The 18,795-nt window shown below is 45.0% G+C and overlaps 1 protein-coding gene across 1 annotated transcript; it reads left to right on the forward strand.

Moving 5' to 3' along the window:
* Positions 1-1,464: 1,464 nt before the first annotated feature.
* LOC105940168 (perforin-1) lies at positions 1,465-4,224 on the forward strand. Its single transcript, XM_012882638.3, has 3 exons — positions 1,465-1,625; positions 1,810-2,345; positions 2,907-4,224. The coding sequence occupies exons 2-3, from the start codon at positions 1,810-1,812 to the stop codon at positions 4,087-4,089; spliced, it is 1,719 nt and encodes a 572-aa protein (XP_012738092.3). The 5' UTR covers positions 1,465-1,625; the 3' UTR covers positions 4,090-4,224.
* The last annotated feature ends 14,571 nt before the right edge of the window (positions 4,225-18,795 follow it).

Below are 18,795 nucleotides of genomic sequence, written 5' to 3' on the forward strand. Positions count from 1 at the left end.
CCGATCAGGCCCAAAATCTGGGTATAGTGATGGACCTGAACCTCCAAAAGTATCTAAACACAATTACAGTGTTGGCGTTCTATCACCTACAGAACATTTTTCGGATTAAAGGACTAATGTCTTAGCATGATCTCAAAAAACGAATCCATGAATTTATCTTTAGTCAAATTGATTACTGCTACAGCATCAACTAGGAAATCTTTAATGACCAATCTGTATAATCTGACCCAATCTGTATAATCTGATTGAATTTGACTTTAGAAAGTGCTTTGAGATTACATGTTTCATGAATTGGCGCTATATAAATACATTTTCATTTAATTGAAATTGAATTATACTGTTTTTCATTTGCGTGGATACTGATTTTAATTGTCTGTTTTTTTGTTAGGGGGCAGCAGTTTTAGACCAAGCTGTGTGTTTGGGTGTCATGATTTAGGGTTTTTTGTTTGTTTTGAACTTCTGGAATTTCAGTCTCTCACCTCTCAGCCACAGAAAACCCTCCAATTAGCCCAGTCCACTTCTCAGTCATCAGCCCAGACCAGTTCCACCTCTGCTCACCTGTTCACCTGCCTTCATATACCTGCTTCCAGTACACACTCACTGCCAGATCGTCACATTACATCTTCTCACTTGTGCTCTGCTGCCGTAGGTTCTTCAGTTAGTATGTGCTCCACTTGCATCGGCTCAAGTCTGGCTCCACCTTCATCTCCTGGTCTGTTTCTTCATTTTCAGTAAACTCCTTTTTAACGTGACTCTGTGTTTGGCTGAATTTTAGGTTCACACCTACAATCGTTACATTGGGGAGTTGAGTGTGGGGCTCACTCACGACACATGTATTTTTATTAAAGAGGTTTTAAATTGGTTATTGTTAAAAAGTATATACTTATTACGTCATTTGTAATTTGGTATTTTCTGTTTGTTTACAGTGATGGTCTTTGTTGCTCCTGCTGTCCTTATTTTATTTTGTGTACTGAGTTTGTTTCAGTGAGTCCGTCACTGTTTAGTGTCCTCTGGCCCAGTGCTCACTGGTAAGGCCAGACTAACTGTTTCTTTTGTTTTCATCTGTCTTTTTTGGTCTCTTTGGTCACTCCCTTAATAATACTGTTAGCCAACAAAAGGCATTGGGTTGAACCTGATAGTTTGCAGTGATCAGTGGTAATCATTTGTACAGTTTTTGTTTTCTCTTAGATAGTGTTTTTTAGTTTTGCGGGTTTGTCTGCCATCCACCTGTACCAGAGGTCAAGTGTCATATGATCTACAGTCAGCGATCGGTGTTTGGAAACAGGAAAGGAACAAACGTTGTCAACATAAGTAAATAACATAAATGTAATCATTGACTCTGTTTTATTTATATGTGGGCTGCACCAAATACAAGGCTGAGAACCTCCAGTAACTAAAATGTGTGAACAGCTTGAGAGGCCCAACAATAGTTGCTCTGCACTGGCGTATAATGAAGTACAAAGAGTGAACTTTTATTGTAGGTGTGAAAATAGCTACTAAATAAGACTGCTTTTAATAAACGTGTAAAATTTGCTGGTGATATCACTCAGCCTTGGCATCAACATGACTAGATAAGGGAGAAATTTGAAACAACTGTGTCGAACGTTCCAACGTCTACAGTGAAGGTAAGATCCAAATGTTCTCTCTTGTCTGCATCAGCTTTTTTCTATTTTACCTAATTTAAGAAATGTTGAAACAGGTTTTTGCTTCTTTGCTCATGCTACTTCCAAACTGAAGAGTATGAGTAAATGAATATTTAAAATTCCAAATGTTGAGCTTGGTTTTGTTTGTTTTCTGTTATTCCAATAGATGCCAATTCCTTGGCAGTTCATGCTCCTGTTTTGGATGTGGATTCCTCCTGGCATTTTATCCACTTTGAGCTTTGTTGGTTCACCACAGGAATGTGAAAAGGCTCACTTTGTTCCTGGTTACAACCTGGGTGGAGAAGGCTTTGACATTGTAACCATGGAGAGGAAGGGAGCCTATGTCATTGACACCGAAACGTGGAACCTTGGAAATGGCACTTGCAAGCTATACAGAAACAGCTACATGGCTGGAGAGAACCAGAAGATCCCAGTTGCTGTGGTGGACTGGAGAAACCTCCCAAAGTGCACCATGAAGGTCTCCAACACACTCTACGATTCTGTTGAATCTCTCATCAAAGACTCCACATCATCTGTGTCCAACGATTGGAAAATTGGTCTTAATGTCTCTTTAGATGATTCAGTAGCTGTTAGTCGCTGCTTTGGAGGATCACACTCCAGGGTCTCTCAATTCGGCATGACAAAATCCAAACAGGACCGCTACAACTTTGCCCGCCAATCTGTTAATTGTAACTTCTATAGGTGAGTGTACAGCTGGATTACTGGTGAATGACTTGGACGTTTATCTGTTCAGTTCATGAAGAAATGACAGAGGTGTTCACAAGACTGGCAAAACAATACTGGTAGGAGTTTTATTTAAAGCATCAAAAAGTAGGGTGTTTAAAAGGCACCAATCAGAATTTGATAAAAAAATAACCCTTTTCAATAAATATAATTTCAATGCAACCTATGTGGAAATTAAACTCTTATAAAAGACACAGCATATAGTGCAAAAGAAAAAAATATTCTGTCAGAAATAGCAATATTCATAAAGTGCACACAAGATGATGCGGAAGTAAGCAAAGGACTGTGTGAATTAAAAAACCTTGAGGATGATTTTCAATAAAAATAACAGCTTTTACAGAATTCAGGTCAGTGTCTCATTCATGGTTCACAACGAGGAGATGACTCAGACTTTTTGGAGGATTTTAAAGAGTTATACTTATTGAGTATGGAGCAAATTAAAAGACTCATGAAACACATTATGTTCAAACTCATTCTGCAGCTAACAGTAGCTAATTATATGTTTTCTAATCTCCACAGGTACAGAATCAAAACAGATCCTCCTTTGAGTCCTGACTTTCTATCAGCTGTGAACTCCCTTCCCCCATATTCTTCTGCAAATGTGTCACCGTATCGCAGCTTGATCAACAGTTTCGGCACTCATTACATCACACAGGTTTATCTAGGAGGGGAAATAACAGCAACAACAGCCTTTCAGACCTGCAAGGCAACAATGAGTGGATTAACAGCAACAGAAGTTAGCGACTGTTTGTGGACTGAAGCTTCACAAAACTTTGCTAATGTTTCTGATTCTACTGCCATGATGAAACACTGCCAAGCAAAGAAAAAGAAAATGAACTCTAGTCAAAGTTTCAACTCACAATTTAATGAGCGTATCACAGAGGTTATTGGTGGAAATGAAATTGGAGTTGCACTTTTCCAAAAGGGTTCAGACTCTGCTGTCAATGACAAATGGTTAAACTCTCTTAAGATCACACCTGATGTAGTGCAGTATAACTTAAATCCACTGCACCTGATACTCCCAAAGAACCATCATGCGAGAAATGGACTTCAAAGAGAAGTGGAAAGGTACATCTTGAAAAATGTAGTGCTGAAAAAATGTTCTGAATCCTGTCCAATTGGACACAGGTCCAGCAAGAGAGATCCCTGTGATTGTGTGTGTAACAGTAACCAGAATATCAAGTCAAACTGCTGTCCCGCAGGGAAAGGACTCGCAACATTGAAGGTCTACAAACTTTATGCAAATAATCTGTATGGAGACAGGTGGACTGAGACAGATGGTTCAGTGGAGGTTAAGTACGGTGACCAGATAAAGCGCACCAAAATAATCAGTAATAATGACAATCCTAGGTGGCCTGAAAAATTTGATTTTGGACCCATTGTCATCAATATGCAGAATAAGCTTACATTTTCTGTTTATGACGAGGATACATATTGGAACAGTGATCGCCTTGGTGTGTGCTCCTTCGATCTCCGTAAAGGGCTTGTGAAAGACACCTGCATGTTTAATCATGGTACATTCTTCTTTACTTACTTGGTGGAGTGTGCACCGAGCCTGGGTGGTAGCCGGTGTGATGAGTACCTTCCCTCCCCAATGAATCCCTCTCTGGACAAAGTGTTTTACACCAGAAATGGGGTTCTGCTCGGAGATTTGATGAAGTTTTGGAAGCCAGGCACTCTTTCAGCCTTAGGCCAATTGTGAGAGGATGTAAGGAGCACAGCAAATGCAATCGCTTGTAGTTTGTGCTGTTGTTTTCTTTAAAAATTCTTTTTAAATGCTATCTGATAATCCTTGTTATGTTTCTTTCATATCTGCAAAGCCTTGCAATAAAGCATCCACAAAGACAATGCAATCTTTCTTTTATTTCAAGTGTTTAAAACTGAATATTTTTCTCATCAAAAATAGAATTTAAAAGATAGCTCGCTCGTTCAGTGTACGTCTTCACAATAGAAGTCCAAGATCATATACAAATAGTTAAACTTATTTCAGACAGCCTGCCCCCCCCCCCAAAAAAAGAATAAATGTAGAAAAATTTCAAGTTGGAACTTTATTGTTGTTTTATCGATATTTTTATCAATACTGTCGATCACTCCATTCTGTTAGAACTCCTGGAAAACTGGGTCGGCCTCTCTGGTACAGTTCTCAACTGGTTTAAATACTACTTAAAGGACAAGGAATTTTTTGTATCAGTAGGTAACTTTACATCAGAGATGACAAAAATCACATGTGGGGTTCCCAAGGGCCCATTCTGGGTCCCCTCCTCTTCAATATCTACATGCTCCCCCTAGCTCAGATCACAAAAAACAACAACATCAGCTACCATAACTATGCAGACGACACACAGGTTTACATCATCATATCACCAGGTGGCTATGAACCAGTTCAAGCACTGAGGAAATTTTTAGAAGAAATCAATGCCTGAATGTGCCAACATTTTCTTCAATTGAATAAAAAGAAAACTGAAGTAATAATCTTTGGACCAATAGAGGAGAGATCAAAAGTTAGCCCACAGCTTCAGTCGCTTCTGCAAGGAACCACTGATCAGGCCCGAAATCTGGGTGTAGTGATGGACTCAGACCTGAACCTCCAAAAGCATCGAAAGACAATTACATGGTCGGCCTTTTATCACCCGAAGAACATTTCCAGGATTAAAGGACTAATGTCTCAGCATGATCTGGAAAAACTAATCCATCCGTTAATTTTAGTCGAACTGATTACTGCAACGGTGTTTTCACAGGTCTACCTAAAAAGTGGATCAGACAACTGCAGCTGATCTAGAACGCTGCTGCCCGGGTCCTCACTAAGACTAAGAAAGTAGAACACATCACCCCAGTTCTAAAGTCCTTACACTGGTTCACTGTATCTCAGAGAATAGACTTTAAAATACTTCTGTTAGTCTATAAATCCCTGAATTGCTTAGCACCTAAATACATCACAGACTTATTATCTGTGTATCAACCATCCATACCACTGAGGTCGTCTGGCTCCAGCCTACTCTGCATACCTAGAACCAGAACCAAACACGGAGAAGCAGCATTTAGTTCCTATGTTCCACTTATCTGGAACAAACTTCCAGAAAACTGTAAAAGTGAGGAAAGTCTGAGTTCCTTCAAATCAAGATTAAAAACACATTTGTTTAGGACTGTCTTCGACTGTTCTAGTTAAACAGTTCTACTGAAACATCACTAGTTCAACTTTTTTAGTCCAACTGTTTTTAATGTTCTATTTTGGTTTCTACATTTTATTCCTACTTGCTCTTATTCTGTTTTATTTTCCTATATTTCATCATGTAAAGCACTTTGCATTGACTCTGTACTGAATTGTGCTATACAAATAAATTTGCCTTCCCTTGCCTTTATAATACAATTCCACAGTGGCCAAGAATTGAAAATGCACTGCAATTACATAATTGCGCTGCAAACACAAAACGTACACCAAACTCAAAACTGAGGCTAACACAGAAACAAACTGAAGACATGCAGTGGAAAATGCAGAAATGGCCCAATCACAGAAATTAGACACACAAAGTGCAAACATGCTGCAAACATAAATTATGCTGATGAATAAACTCATTAAACAACGCACAATCAAAATGCTTCAAGTAGAAAAAACAACTACAAGTTAACAAAAGCTGCAAACTTGCTCGGCATAATGGAAGTGCTCCAGACAACTAGGGGAAGTAGACCACCTACCAAGTCATATGGGTCTACAGACCTCAGACTGCATTCTACGGCACCGTATAGAGAGAGTTACAACACACTTTGAACTTGGTGACACCCGGTCACCTGGTGCATATTCCTCAATAGTTCCAAACATGGCTACTCATAAGTTTTCGGACTGTGGGAAGAAATCTGGCAAAGCCGGAGAGAACCTTTGATTGTACGTGGAGACAATGCAAACACACTCTGATTTGAACCTAGAACCTTCTTCAACCAAGGAAACCGTGTTAACAACTGAGCTACCTTACAGCACTATTCAAAACAAGACATAAACTTGTTGTTGTTTTATGCTATTTAATGTTTATTAAATAACTCTTGGTCTGTTAGGTATTGCCTGGTGAATATCAGGCAAAACAGCTGGTATTAGGACAATAGTTGAAAGGGATGATTTGAGCACTGGCATTCTTCTAACAGTAAACTCTGCACACATATGGAATAAATGAGTGACAACTTCTCTTCAAGTTCAAGAATTTATTAACAGAAATAAAATGAACATCCAGAGAGCATCACTATGGAATACTGTTTCTCTGAATTAACATTATATTTCAGTCAACAAATCCTCTCTACTAGGCTAGTGAAACTTAACTGAACTACTAAGAAAAATTAATATAAAAAAGCTAAGGAACTATGTACACACAAAAGAAACAACAAGATAAAATTAAAGCTGCTAGCAGCATTGGCGGCCCTCGCAGCTCAATGTTGCTCGGCCCATGTCGGCACCGCAGAAGCGTCGCTTGATGACCTCCATGCCAACCGCGGGATTGGCGCTCAATTCCACCTATCAACACCATTGCAATAATCATAACTAGTGATGGGTAGATGAGGCATCATGAAGTGTTTTGACACATTGCCAAACTGTATTGATACTGTGTCAATACTGTGTCACTGAATACGGATTCTGCTGGAACTTAAAAATCCCTATAGGCAACCTAGTTGACAGACTCAACTGACATGGATTTGATGACCTAGTATCAGAATAATATAATTTAGCTGTGGATTCTAGAAAATGGATAAGTGAGAAGACTTTTGTCAGTGACTGTGTATGATTTGCTTTGTGAGAAAATCCAGATCACTCTTGTGTAACCAACAACAATTGTCTTGTTTAAAGATTACATACTAATATGTCATTTTATTAATAAACTTACTAATATAATTGTTCCATTTTCTATTTACTGTGATACATATGTAGTTTTTAAATAAGGCAGAATCTCTTTGTTTATCTACCATTCAAACGTCCTGTAATGAAAAAAGGTGAAACAGTGCCAAAAGTGGCCGAAAGTGGTATTTATTTTTCCATAGAGAATGAATAGGGCAGTTTCTGTGAAATTCAAATATTTATAAAAATTCATCCTGAAAATATTTACAGGTAATCTGGAATGCGTGTTCTAAATGCAATTTTTTTTCTCCATATAGTTTGACGCAGAAATTGTAGAGATAGTTTTTTTAGAGCTTATAGTGACATAGGCAAAAACTGTAATGTGACCTAATTTAGTCAAACAGGTATGGATTTGCACCAAACTGACAACGTATTTTAGGCTCTGTAAACTGAAGATGTGTGCCCATTTACAAAAATATTAAGACATGCATGTTGCAGATATAGTGATTTGTTCATTTGACAAACTTTTAAAAATGTAGAGTGATGGATATAAAATAAAAAGCTTGGATTAGAGTGTGCCATACACTTTAATCTATCCAAGGAATAAATCTTGAGATTCGGAGCTCATAAAAACAAATTGCTGATTTTTGGTGAATTTTTTTCATTTACCGAATAATAGGTGTTTGAACAGACAAAATGGTGGTTCTGATACAAAATGGCGGGCTTCCTGTGGGGTTTGGACCATGGGTCCAAGAGACTTTTTTGTAGGTCCTCATCAGTTACATATTCATATCCAATTTCCAATCCAATATCTATAAACCTTGGACAAAGCATGGCTTGGGGCTGATGTTTTGAAATATGCTAAAGGGCGCTGTAGAGCAAGTAGGCCACGCCAACAGGAAATTTCACTGGAAATCATTTTGGGACTGGACCAAGATCAAATTTGTTGAATTTGATACAGATCAGATGAAAAAAGTGGAATCTGGAGCTAAATGTATGGTCATGGCGAGATGCCTGACTTCGCCACGCCACCATGGCCAGACCCTGCATCCAAATGTCTTTGTGCTTGAACGCAAGTGAGACCAACATGTTATCTGTGTTCTGACCCACTTTCATGTGGACTAGGTCTGTGGTGTCTGCATGGGACCTTTCCAAGCTAGAAACAACACTTTCTGACCTCAGGGTCGTAGATTTGATGACATCATCGTTTGACCACAGAATTTCGTAGGGGACCTGACATGCATCCATCATGACAGGTTTCAGATTTTTTGGTCTTTCAGTTGGAAGGTTATAAGGATTTGAATTTATTTAAATGAAGGTCAAGTTCGTGCCTTGACCACGCACCGTAAACATTTTCAAAAATTCATAAATTCCATAACTTTTACTCTCACATGCCTCAATGACAAACAGACCGAATTTGAAGTCATTAGCTCGAAAGCCCTAGGAGGAGTTCATTAAAGTTTGAGGTGAGTAAAAGTTAAAAAAGCACCCAAAAATGACCTTTGACCCAAAATGGCCAACTCTCTGTTGGTTTTAAGTTGGAACAATAAAATTCCAACTTGAGCAAACGTTATGTTCAAAACATTTGCGTTTGCTAGGGCCGTAGTCGTAAGTTATCTGGAAACTGGTAGCACTAATGCTAGTGAGTAGGTACTTTCGAGCGGCGGAAACAGTGACCTCCACTTGGCCTCCCTGGTGTAGCTGCTTCTTGTGAGGGCCTGTCCAGGTTGCAGCGGGCAACTTCAGATCAACTTTCTTCTCAGCTTGGGCTGGCTGCAGGAGAGGAGACCGTTCCACGCCGTCTCGACTCAGCTTTCCAGCAACAGTTAGCCTGGCCGGCACTGCAAATGTTCGTGGGTGTCCTAACCAATGTTCCCCCTAATTTTTCATGTGTCTGAGCAGACACACAAACTCCCTGAGCATTCACTTGACCTCTGTGAGCAACATCACACGTTCACTGAGGCTACATTATGCCTGTCCAGATTATAACAAGCTACATGGCTTACTGAAAGAATCAAGTTACAGCATGTCAGGGTTCTCTTTTTTCGTGCTCTCTAACTCTGCTTCACAGGTGGCTGCAGTTGATCAGGTGGGCGTGGCCCGCACCTGGGGCTCATCATGGAACCTTCATCTCTGCCTTAAAAGGAGTGCTCAGACAGTTGGAAGACGCCAGAGTGTTACCCAGTCGTGGTAAGCCTCTAACCTGTCACCTGTGCCTTGTATCCGTGAGTTTTGGAAACTCAGTTTTTGAACTAACCTGTCTCCTGTCTCCTCCAGTTTTGTCGTGTTTTGGATTTACGCACCCGTGTTGGCTCCGTGCTCTGAGGACCAGTCATCCGAATCCCGGCCGCTCAGATTTTGCTCTGGCACTTCCCCTCATACTCCCTTGGAGGTACCAAGCCGGGCGTGAGACCCCTTCCATGGATTCACCTGGTTCGTCAAAGTCACATTCCAGTTCTTCCAGCTGCTCCTCCTGCCTGCTGTCCACATTGGTGCTGTTCGGGCCCCCCGCCTGCATTACTTCTGCCAGCCCTCCTGTCACTCAGCAACAACCTTCCATCAGAGAGTTACGATCTCTTCTTTCGTCACTCATTCCCCCCAGACAGATCTCCCCTTCCAAACAGTTTCCCCTTGGTTCGATCCTCTGTAACATATACTCTTTCTTCCCACAGTCGTTGAAGCTCTGACGTTCAGACCTCGCCTGTTGCACACAGCAGCTGCGTCTCAATTTGCAGGCTGCGTCCTTTGAAGGACGCATTTTAAGGCCGGTTACGTCACAACGATGCGTGGAGGCTGTCCCATTTGGCAAAAATTCTGAGGATGCTTAAAATGCAGCCTTCGAATGAGTCTTCCTTTTCCCCGAATTCTGAGGATGCACCGCTACCATCCTTAGTGGCCTTGCCTGCCATAAGATTTCCCGAGGTGCTTTGCGCGCTTTTTTAGTGATTGTGAAAGTAGTGATTTAACTCAGTTATTTACAGGGTTTGTACATTTAACAATTCAATTCAAATTACTAAAGTTACAAACATAAGCTTATATCAAGTCTTAAATAAATATAAAATTTTATATTTAAACATTTGTCAATCTGCTGACAAGCGTTTGTTTAATAACTGGTTGTTATGATCATTAGCAGGTCCCTGTGGGTGAAAATAATAGCAGGTAAATGTTACCCCTCCACTGCGCTCTCCCAACCTGAGAAAAATTTGTCGCCGGTTTTGCTGCCGCCGAAGCCGTCTAAGCCGACTGTCCTCCTCCAATAACAAGTAAATAAAAAAATTTCCATATCCATTTTTTTGTGTTGTTTATCCTGTTGGTTTTTGTCTGGCGCTGTTTTTCCCGGGCTTGGGGTAGACGTGATGACGTCGTGTCGCAACCAGGGAGTGCTCCAAAGGTTAGACCGTCCCATTTACCAACGGCTGAGGATCCTCCGCAGCATCCTCCGAAGGCTGGGTCCTCCTAAGGCTGTGTAGGCTGGGTCCTTCGAAGGACGCAGCCTGCAAATTGAGACGCAGCTAGCGTGTGCTTCTCCCCTTTGTCGAGCCTTTAATAAACATCTTAACTGTTCTTGCTGCCGTCTGTGTCTGCATGTGGGCCAAACACTTAAAAAACATGACACAGCAATAATATCTTTTACATTACTTAGTTTAAATTAAACTGATTTAGCCCGAATATGAAAATGAACAAAAGTCTTGGATTTTTTTAATAGACTTGTATATTATGTTTTGTTTCAGAGTAGGGATTTTTGGTTGTTTTTCTATCAAACGAAGAAAAAACAACAAATGATCTATATCTTAACTGTTTCAAAGAAGTCACATGGCTTCCAAGAAAATTTAATTAGGCATGATTATAGCAAAAGGGGAAGTCTAAAATCACACAGTACAGCAGTACATAGACTTGGGTGTGAGTTTCCACCACAGCTTCATGAAAATAGCAACACTTATTAAAAGCCTATTGAGATCTTTACAAGCCCTGTTAGGTCGGTGACTGAGCCACAAACAAAAGTCAGAAACATTAACCCCTTGAGGGTCCGGTGGCCCTCGGAGCAGCCAGGGTTTGTTTTCAGAACTTTACCATTTAAGAACAAAATAATGATTCTTAACACCATTAGCCATTTAAGCAGCTCCAAATAGAAAATGCATGGACAGACCCACAGAAAACCTATCCAAGAATAGTCTTTTTTTTTGGAGGTTTTTCACGGCTCTAGTGGCTCACATTTTATTACAGTAGGCTGACAGGACGGGGGTGGAAGAGGGGTAGAGACATTTTTTTTTTTTTTTTTTTTTTTACCAGATTCCATAGTGGATACATTTCAAGACACCAGTTTAATTTTTGCCTATATAAATGCAAACCACATCTTTTCTTAAACTATGACGTCATAGCTTTGACTTTTTCTGTAACCCGCATGCACCTCGATCTCACAATTAACAACAAAGATGGTGCCGTCCAGTGTTGGGCATTTGTTATGGCTGTTGGTAGCATTGTCGGACTCTTCCTTTGTGTTTTCCGCCCTCCACTGCGTCTGATCCCCTCCTTGGTGCTGTGTTCTTCTTTACATGGGTTGTCTGCACATGCCCGTTTTTGCACGTTTCGTTGGTAGTGTCACAGCACCACCAATGGGGCTGGCATACCTATGACAGCCTTTTCAGTTGTGTTGCTTCCTCTCGAGTGGATGCTCATTTTTTCTTTATCGTTCATGAAAATGTACCCTGTTTTTCTCCCTGTACACAACGCAAGAGTCTGTATCTTTAGGCCCTTATGTACATAAAAAACAATCCAGACAGGAGAAAAAAAAAGTAAAATTTCTGCTCCCTTCAACAATTGCAAAATTATTACAGTATTCAGAAGTTTTACTGCTCAGGTTAAATATTTTGAGTGATATCGTTACAAAGAGACCAAGCTTCTGCATGTGCTCCAAAAGGTTTAATAACTGCATCTATTCTAAATTATGTGCTTCACAGCCGTTTTTACTGTCTGTTTTTTTTTACGGGCGAACATCAAGGGGTTAATGTAATGTTTACGGCAGGTGAACCCGATATTTAACCAGACACAGAGTTACGTTTAAAAGGTTTGTGACGTATACTGCTGCAGGTCGAGGATGAATCACCAGCGTCTGGGACAGGAACCACTTCTCACAATCGCATTCACAGCGGCGGGTGTTCAGTACCATTGACACAATATAAGAGTAGACCCCGCATTGACAGTCGCGGCCCAGGAATTACGGCCGCCATCTTGGGGCGGTCGGCCTGCTACCCTAACCTGCTGATTCAAGCTGAACACACTTATGATACCTCAGCACTGTGCAATGTATTTTTGTTTAAATCGACGGACTATTGACGTCAGGGCTCGAGGGATAACTTTTCACAAGCAAGATTAAAAGATAGTGTTAATATTAAAATGTGATTTTTCTAATATTAGATAGAGAGATACAGGTCTACATGTCCAAGTTTTTGTGACTTAGTCTCTCCAAAATTTCATCTACTCCGTGAGGGCATCAGAGCTTTATACATTGGTGAATAATATATATATATATATATATATATATATATATATATATATATATATATATATATATTAATCGCTAATGTCTAACAAAGCTCTGATGCCTTCACAGAGCAGCTGCAATACATATCTATCTATCTATCTATCTATCTATCTATCTATCTATCTATCTATCTATCTATCTATCTATCTATCTATCTATCTATCTATCTATCTATCTATCTATCTATCTATCTATCTATCTATCTATCTATCTATCTATCTATCTATCTGACTGACAGACAGACAGACAGACAGACAGAGAGACATTTTTTTGTTATGGCCTGGCTCTTGGACCATAACAAATGAAAGGGAAGCCCAGCATGGGAAAACCTAAAATGGGATTTATTTAACAAAAATCAGAACTGGTTGGAGAGGAGAGGGAAAGAGAGAAGTAGGTGGCAGAGAGAGAGACAGAATGATCTGAGCTGCTCCCAGCTGGGGTTGATCATCTGGTGCTTGGACTGATGCGGAGCTTGGGCTTGCACTGTCAGGTGAGGAAGCTTGCTGATGTCAGTCTGGCCAGCTGCCTCCACTTCCGCGCCAATTAGAAGCTCTACACAGGGACTCAGAGGAAAGGCCTTGGGCCGTAACATATATATATATATATATATATATATATATATATATATATATATATATATATATATATATATATATATATATATATATATATATATATATCAGCTCTACATATTAGATAGTTCTATTTCATCCCTACTGACCGGCAGAAGCGGTGCTTCAAGCACTGAATGATCACTGTTGCGCTTGATTAGTATCAACAAAGTCACCTGTGACCTACCGGTGATCAGCAGAAGCCTATATAGGCACGTGACGCTGGTAGTTCAGTCCCTTCTCATCTTCTTGGACGCAGGTTTGTTTTGAGCGGTTCCTTCTACAGACACGTGAGTTTTCTCTGTATTACCGCTTTCTCCGTCAGCTCGCTGCCAGTAACCCCATGATCGTTTGTGTGGTCGGAGCTGCAGGCGTGTTCGCCCTCCAGGGGCTGCGCGAGCGACGATTGTGCATACAGATCTCATCTGGTGTTGGGTGAGTCTGTTTCCTTTCATTTTTCTGAACCCCGCGGGTAGCGTCTTGCCCTGCTGGTGTTGCTTGAGTTAGCAGCTGGTAATAGCTGCTCATTTTGTTTACTCACCGGTGGCGTCCTCTGCCCTCGTTGAGTCCTTTTGTTTACCCTGATTTAAACAAGTCGGTTACTGTTCGTTTTTACCTCGCCGGTGGCGTTTTCTGCCCGCGCTGAGTTTCTTGGTTAAATCTGATTGAAACAATTTGTTGCTGTTTACAATTACCTCATCAGCGACGTCTTCTGCCCGTGTTGAGCCCTTTGCTTTAACTTGATTAAAACAAGTCGGCTACTGTTCTTATTCATCTCGCCCGTGGTGTTTTCTGCCCGCGCTGAGTCTTTTTGGTGAAGTAAATTGAAACCAGCTGGTGGCGGTTTTTCATTACCCCGCAAGTGGCGTTTTCTGCCCGTGCTTGGGTGTTTTTAGCTCAACATAATTGAAACATCCATTTCACTGGTGGCGATTTCTGCCCGGTCAGGTGGGTGACGCAGTTCCTGAGTACGGGCTCCGTCACTCAGAGATGGAACGTCTTTGTTGTTCCACTTGCTTAGCCTCTTTCCATCCTGAGGATGGTCATGACCTGTGCCCCCCTTGTCTGGGTGTTGACCACCTCAAGGAGGCGCTTACCGAGGCTGCCTGCCCCAATTGCAGCGTTCTGCCCCATGCGGCGTGGCTGGCCCGGCTGTCCTCAGTCGAACAGCCTGTTCCCTGGATGGGCTCTCATCAACAGGAACAGTTGCCCCCTGGCCAGGGGTTATGCTCTAAACGCCCTGCCTCAGACGCTCCGCTAACAGCTGGGAAGAAGTCCCGCCATTCGGGGCAGGGGCTATCCTCTAAGGTGGATCAATTATCCTCAGAGTTAGCCCAGATGAAGGCTCTACTCCAATCTTTGCGACCTCCCCCTGTTCAGGGGTTGATCTTGTCTCCAGCTACTGAAGAAGCTTCAGTCCTCAATGAGGACGCCCTCTCGCTGGCGGCATCCGACACCCTCTTTCGGGGGGAACCCCAAGTACATAGCCCGCAGGATTCGGATGTTGAATCCAACACGGGAGAGTCAGTGGCAACTGCTATTAAAATTACAGTTGCAGGTGGATTCTCCACAGGTTCAGCCCTCCACCTCTAGCGCCTTTTTCAGGCGCCGTGAGACTGGGATGGCCACCTTCGCTGTACCGCCTTCAGAGGAGTACATCAGGGAACTCCACACCTGCTGGTCTGATACTCGGGCTCTTTCCGCTGTCCACGGCCACAGTGTCGCATCACAGACGATCTGCTCTGCCGAGCCTACGATTTAGGGGCTAGGATGGGGCATATTGGGAACTCCCTCTCCCATTTGTTGCTAGGTCTGGCATCTTCCCTGGAGGCACAGTCGCTCGACCAGTCCACTCAGGGCATGCTGGATGCGTCTCTCCAGGCTTTTGCCCTGATGTCAAGGGAGCTGGGGCGTACATTGTCCACCCTGGTCCATGCTCGACGCCAGGTGTGGCTGGCTCAGTCGCCACTCACCGAACCCTGCAGGCGGACACTGCGCGCCTTGCCGGTGGTTCCAGGGGAGCTTTTCCAGGGGAGCTTTTGCCTCGAGCCCAGACAGTCCGGGCCGGGGCCCCGGATTCGCACCCCTTTCGGGCTGCAGAACCAGCTCACCCCCCCTCTAGGCCCCCAAGGGGCCGAGGGACCCATAGCCGAGGCACTGGGGCCGGCGGTTGGATATTTCACCCCAGGTCAGCTTCTGTACTGGGGCAAAAGCACCCCAGATTCTTGGGTACTCTCCACTCTGACCAGGGGATACCGTCTCCAGTTCCACCGCCGGCCCCCGTCTCATGGAGGAGTTCGGATGACCACCATCTGCAACCCTCTGAAAGCACAGGCACTTTCCAGCGAGCTACGTACCTTGCTGGTCAAGGGTGTGATAGTGCCTGTGGACCCCCTGCTGGATCCAGGGGGCTTTTACTCTGTGTATTTTCTGGTCCCCAAAAAGAATGGGAATCTTCGTCCGGTGCTGGACCTCAGGGGGCTAAACACCTACCTGAAGGACATGCCCTTCCGCATGCTTACGGCCAAGGGGGTTCTGCAGGCAATTTCCCCAGGCGACTGGTTTACGTCAATCAACCTGAGGGATGCGTACTTCCATTATCCCTGTGGCACAGGTTCACTGGCGGTTTCTCCGCTTTGCATTCCAGGGGTGCCATTATCAGTTCAGGGTACTCCCGTTTGGGCTCTCCCTGTCTCCCCGAGTGTTCACCAGGGTGGTGGCAGCAGCTCTGCCCCCCCTGCAGGCACAGGGAATTTGTATCCTGCCCTATCTGGATGTTTGGCTAATTTGCACCGCAACCCGCAGTCAGGCGATCAGGGACACCCAGTTGGTGCTTCCCCATGTGCCCGTTTGGGCTCTCCCTGTCTCCCCGAGTGTTCACCAGGATGGTGGCAGCAGCTCTGTCCCCCCTGCAGGCACAGGGAATTTGTATCCTGCCCTATCTGGACGTTTGGCTAATTTGCACCGCAACCCGCAGTCAGGCGATCAGGGACACCCAGTTGGTGCTCCCCCATGTGCACCGGCTGGGTTTAAAGGTAAATATGGAGAAGAGCAGCCTCACCCCCTCCCAGGTGACAGTGTTCCTGGGCATTCTCCTGAACTCTGTCTCCATGACCGCCCGTCCTTCTCCCCAGCGGGTGACCAGTATTTTAACTATGTTGCCTGCCTTCCATCGTGGTGCGGCACCACGTTTCTTAGATTATCTGAGCCTCCTGGGCACGCTTACCGCTGCTTCCAGTGTGGTTCCACTGGGGCTTCTCCCCCTGCGCCCTCTGCAGATGTGGCTGAACAGCCTGGCTCTGGACCCCACCCATCAGGCACACAGACAGAAGAATTTGTGTCGCACCGCACTGTCTGCGGTTTCTGTCCCTGTGGAGGGACAAATCCTACGTTGTGGGAGGAGTTCCGCTCGGGCCCCTTCCGTGCCGGAGGGAGGCTGTATATACGGATGCTTCCACTCTGGGTTGGGGCGCGACCTGGCGGGACCACATGGCACAGAGAGTGTGGTCCACACGGGTGCAGAGGGAACACATCAATGCCCTGGAGCTCCGGGCTGTGGACCTCGCACTCCGGACTATTCTTCCGGGACTACGGGTGAAGCATGTGTTGGTCTGGTTGGACAACACCACAGTGGTCTACCACATCAACCACCAGGGCGGGTCCAGGTCCCCGAGACTGCTGTCCCTAACACACCAGCTCCTGGTGTGGGCTTCGTCTTGCCTCACCAGCCTCAGGGCGGCCTATATTCCAGGCTGGCGCAAAGGGCCCGCGGACTTCCTTTTCCCGCACGTCGCCTCTTCCGGGGGAGTGGCGGCTCCACCCGGAGGTGGTGGATCACATCTGGGGGACATTCGGCAGAGCAGGCATGGACCTCTTTGCCTCCAGAGACACAGCCCACTGTCCCCTCTGTTTCTCCCTGTCAGACAGTCCCTGTCCTCTAGGGTGCGATGCGCTGGCCCACGATTGGCCCAGAACTCTCCTTTATGCCTTTCCCCCATTGGGTCTGATTCCCCAGACCCCCCTGCGGGTTTTCCAGGAGGGGCACAGGCTCCTGCTGGTAGCCCCATTCTGGCCAGCGAGGACTTGGTTTCCTCTGCTGCGCAACCTTTGTTACAGCTTGCCGATGCGCCTCCCATCCAGGAGGGACCTCATATACCAACTGGGAGGTCAGGTTTTACACCCCGACCCGGGCCGCCTGCGCCTTTGGCCTTGGCCTCTGCAGGGTCCGACCCGGCATTCTCCCGATTCGGGGGCGATGTGGGCCACACAATAGCCTGTGCATGGGCGCCATCCACCCGGGCTGCTTACACTGCCAGATGGGCAGCTTTTGCCACCTGGTGTGTCAATAAGGGGCTGGACCCCATACACTATCCCATTCGATCCTTGCTGGCCTTCCTTCAGGAGTTGCTTAACCGGGGCGGTCCCCTTCCACCCTGAAGGTCTATGTGGCTGCCATTTCCCACTGGCACACTGGGTTCAATGGCTACTCCTTTGGAAGGTGTAGGGACATAGCGCTGTTCCTCAGGGGCGCTAGACGTTTACATCCTCCGAGGCGCCGGGTGGCTCCTACCTGGGATCTTAATTTAGTACTGGAAGCTCTTCATTCCCCACCTTTTGAGACGATTGCGGCAGTGGATCTGGAACGGCTCTCAATGAAGACTGCCTTCCTGCTGGCCATGGCTTCCGGCAGACGAGTGGGGGAACTGCATGCCCTGTCTATAGCCGAGCCTTGTTGTTGGTGGAACCCGGATGGCTCCGGGGTGACCCTGTGGACCGATTCTTTCTTTCTTCCCGAAGGCCCCCACAGTGGCAGGCACAGTCTTGCCGCTTCGGTTATCCCGCTTCGAGTCCGGGACCCCTTCTGAAGCTCTGTGCCCAGTCAGAGCACTGGAGACCTATGTCCGCGCCACAGCGACCATGCGACTGACTGACCAAGCAACGGTTGGCACGTTGGGTTGTGGGGGCGATATCTGTGGCATAATCTCTGCAGGGTCAGCCCCTGCCTCAGGGAGTGCCACACTTGTGCCACTCCACAAGGAGCCTGTCAACCTCATGGGCTGCCATGATGGGGGTGCCGCTGGAGTCCATCTGCGAGGCAGCCTCATGGTCTGTGCCGACCACTTTCACGAGGTTCTATAGGATTAACATGGCTACGCCTCATCCTCTCCAGGAAATCCTGCAGCAACCACCTGGTACGTCCCGCTAAGGTAGGTCCTGCTGCTGGTTTCCGGTGGGTTGTTCCTTTCTTTCTGTATCCCTCGGGACCTTGTTGTCATACGTCATTCAGTGCTTGAAGCACTGCCTCTGGCGGTCAGTAGGGATGAAATAGAACGATAGTTATGTATGTAACTACGGTTCTATGAATCCCGGATGACTGCCAGAGCATTGCTGGCTCACGAGAAGATCGAGGGACTGAACTACCGGTGTCACTGCCTATAT

Source organism: Fundulus heteroclitus, chromosome 5 (assembly GCF_011125445.2).
Source record: "Fundulus heteroclitus isolate FHET01 chromosome 5, MU-UCD_Fhet_4.1, whole genome shotgun sequence".
Lineage (NCBI taxonomy): Eukaryota > Metazoa > Chordata > Actinopteri > Cyprinodontiformes > Fundulidae > Fundulus > Fundulus heteroclitus.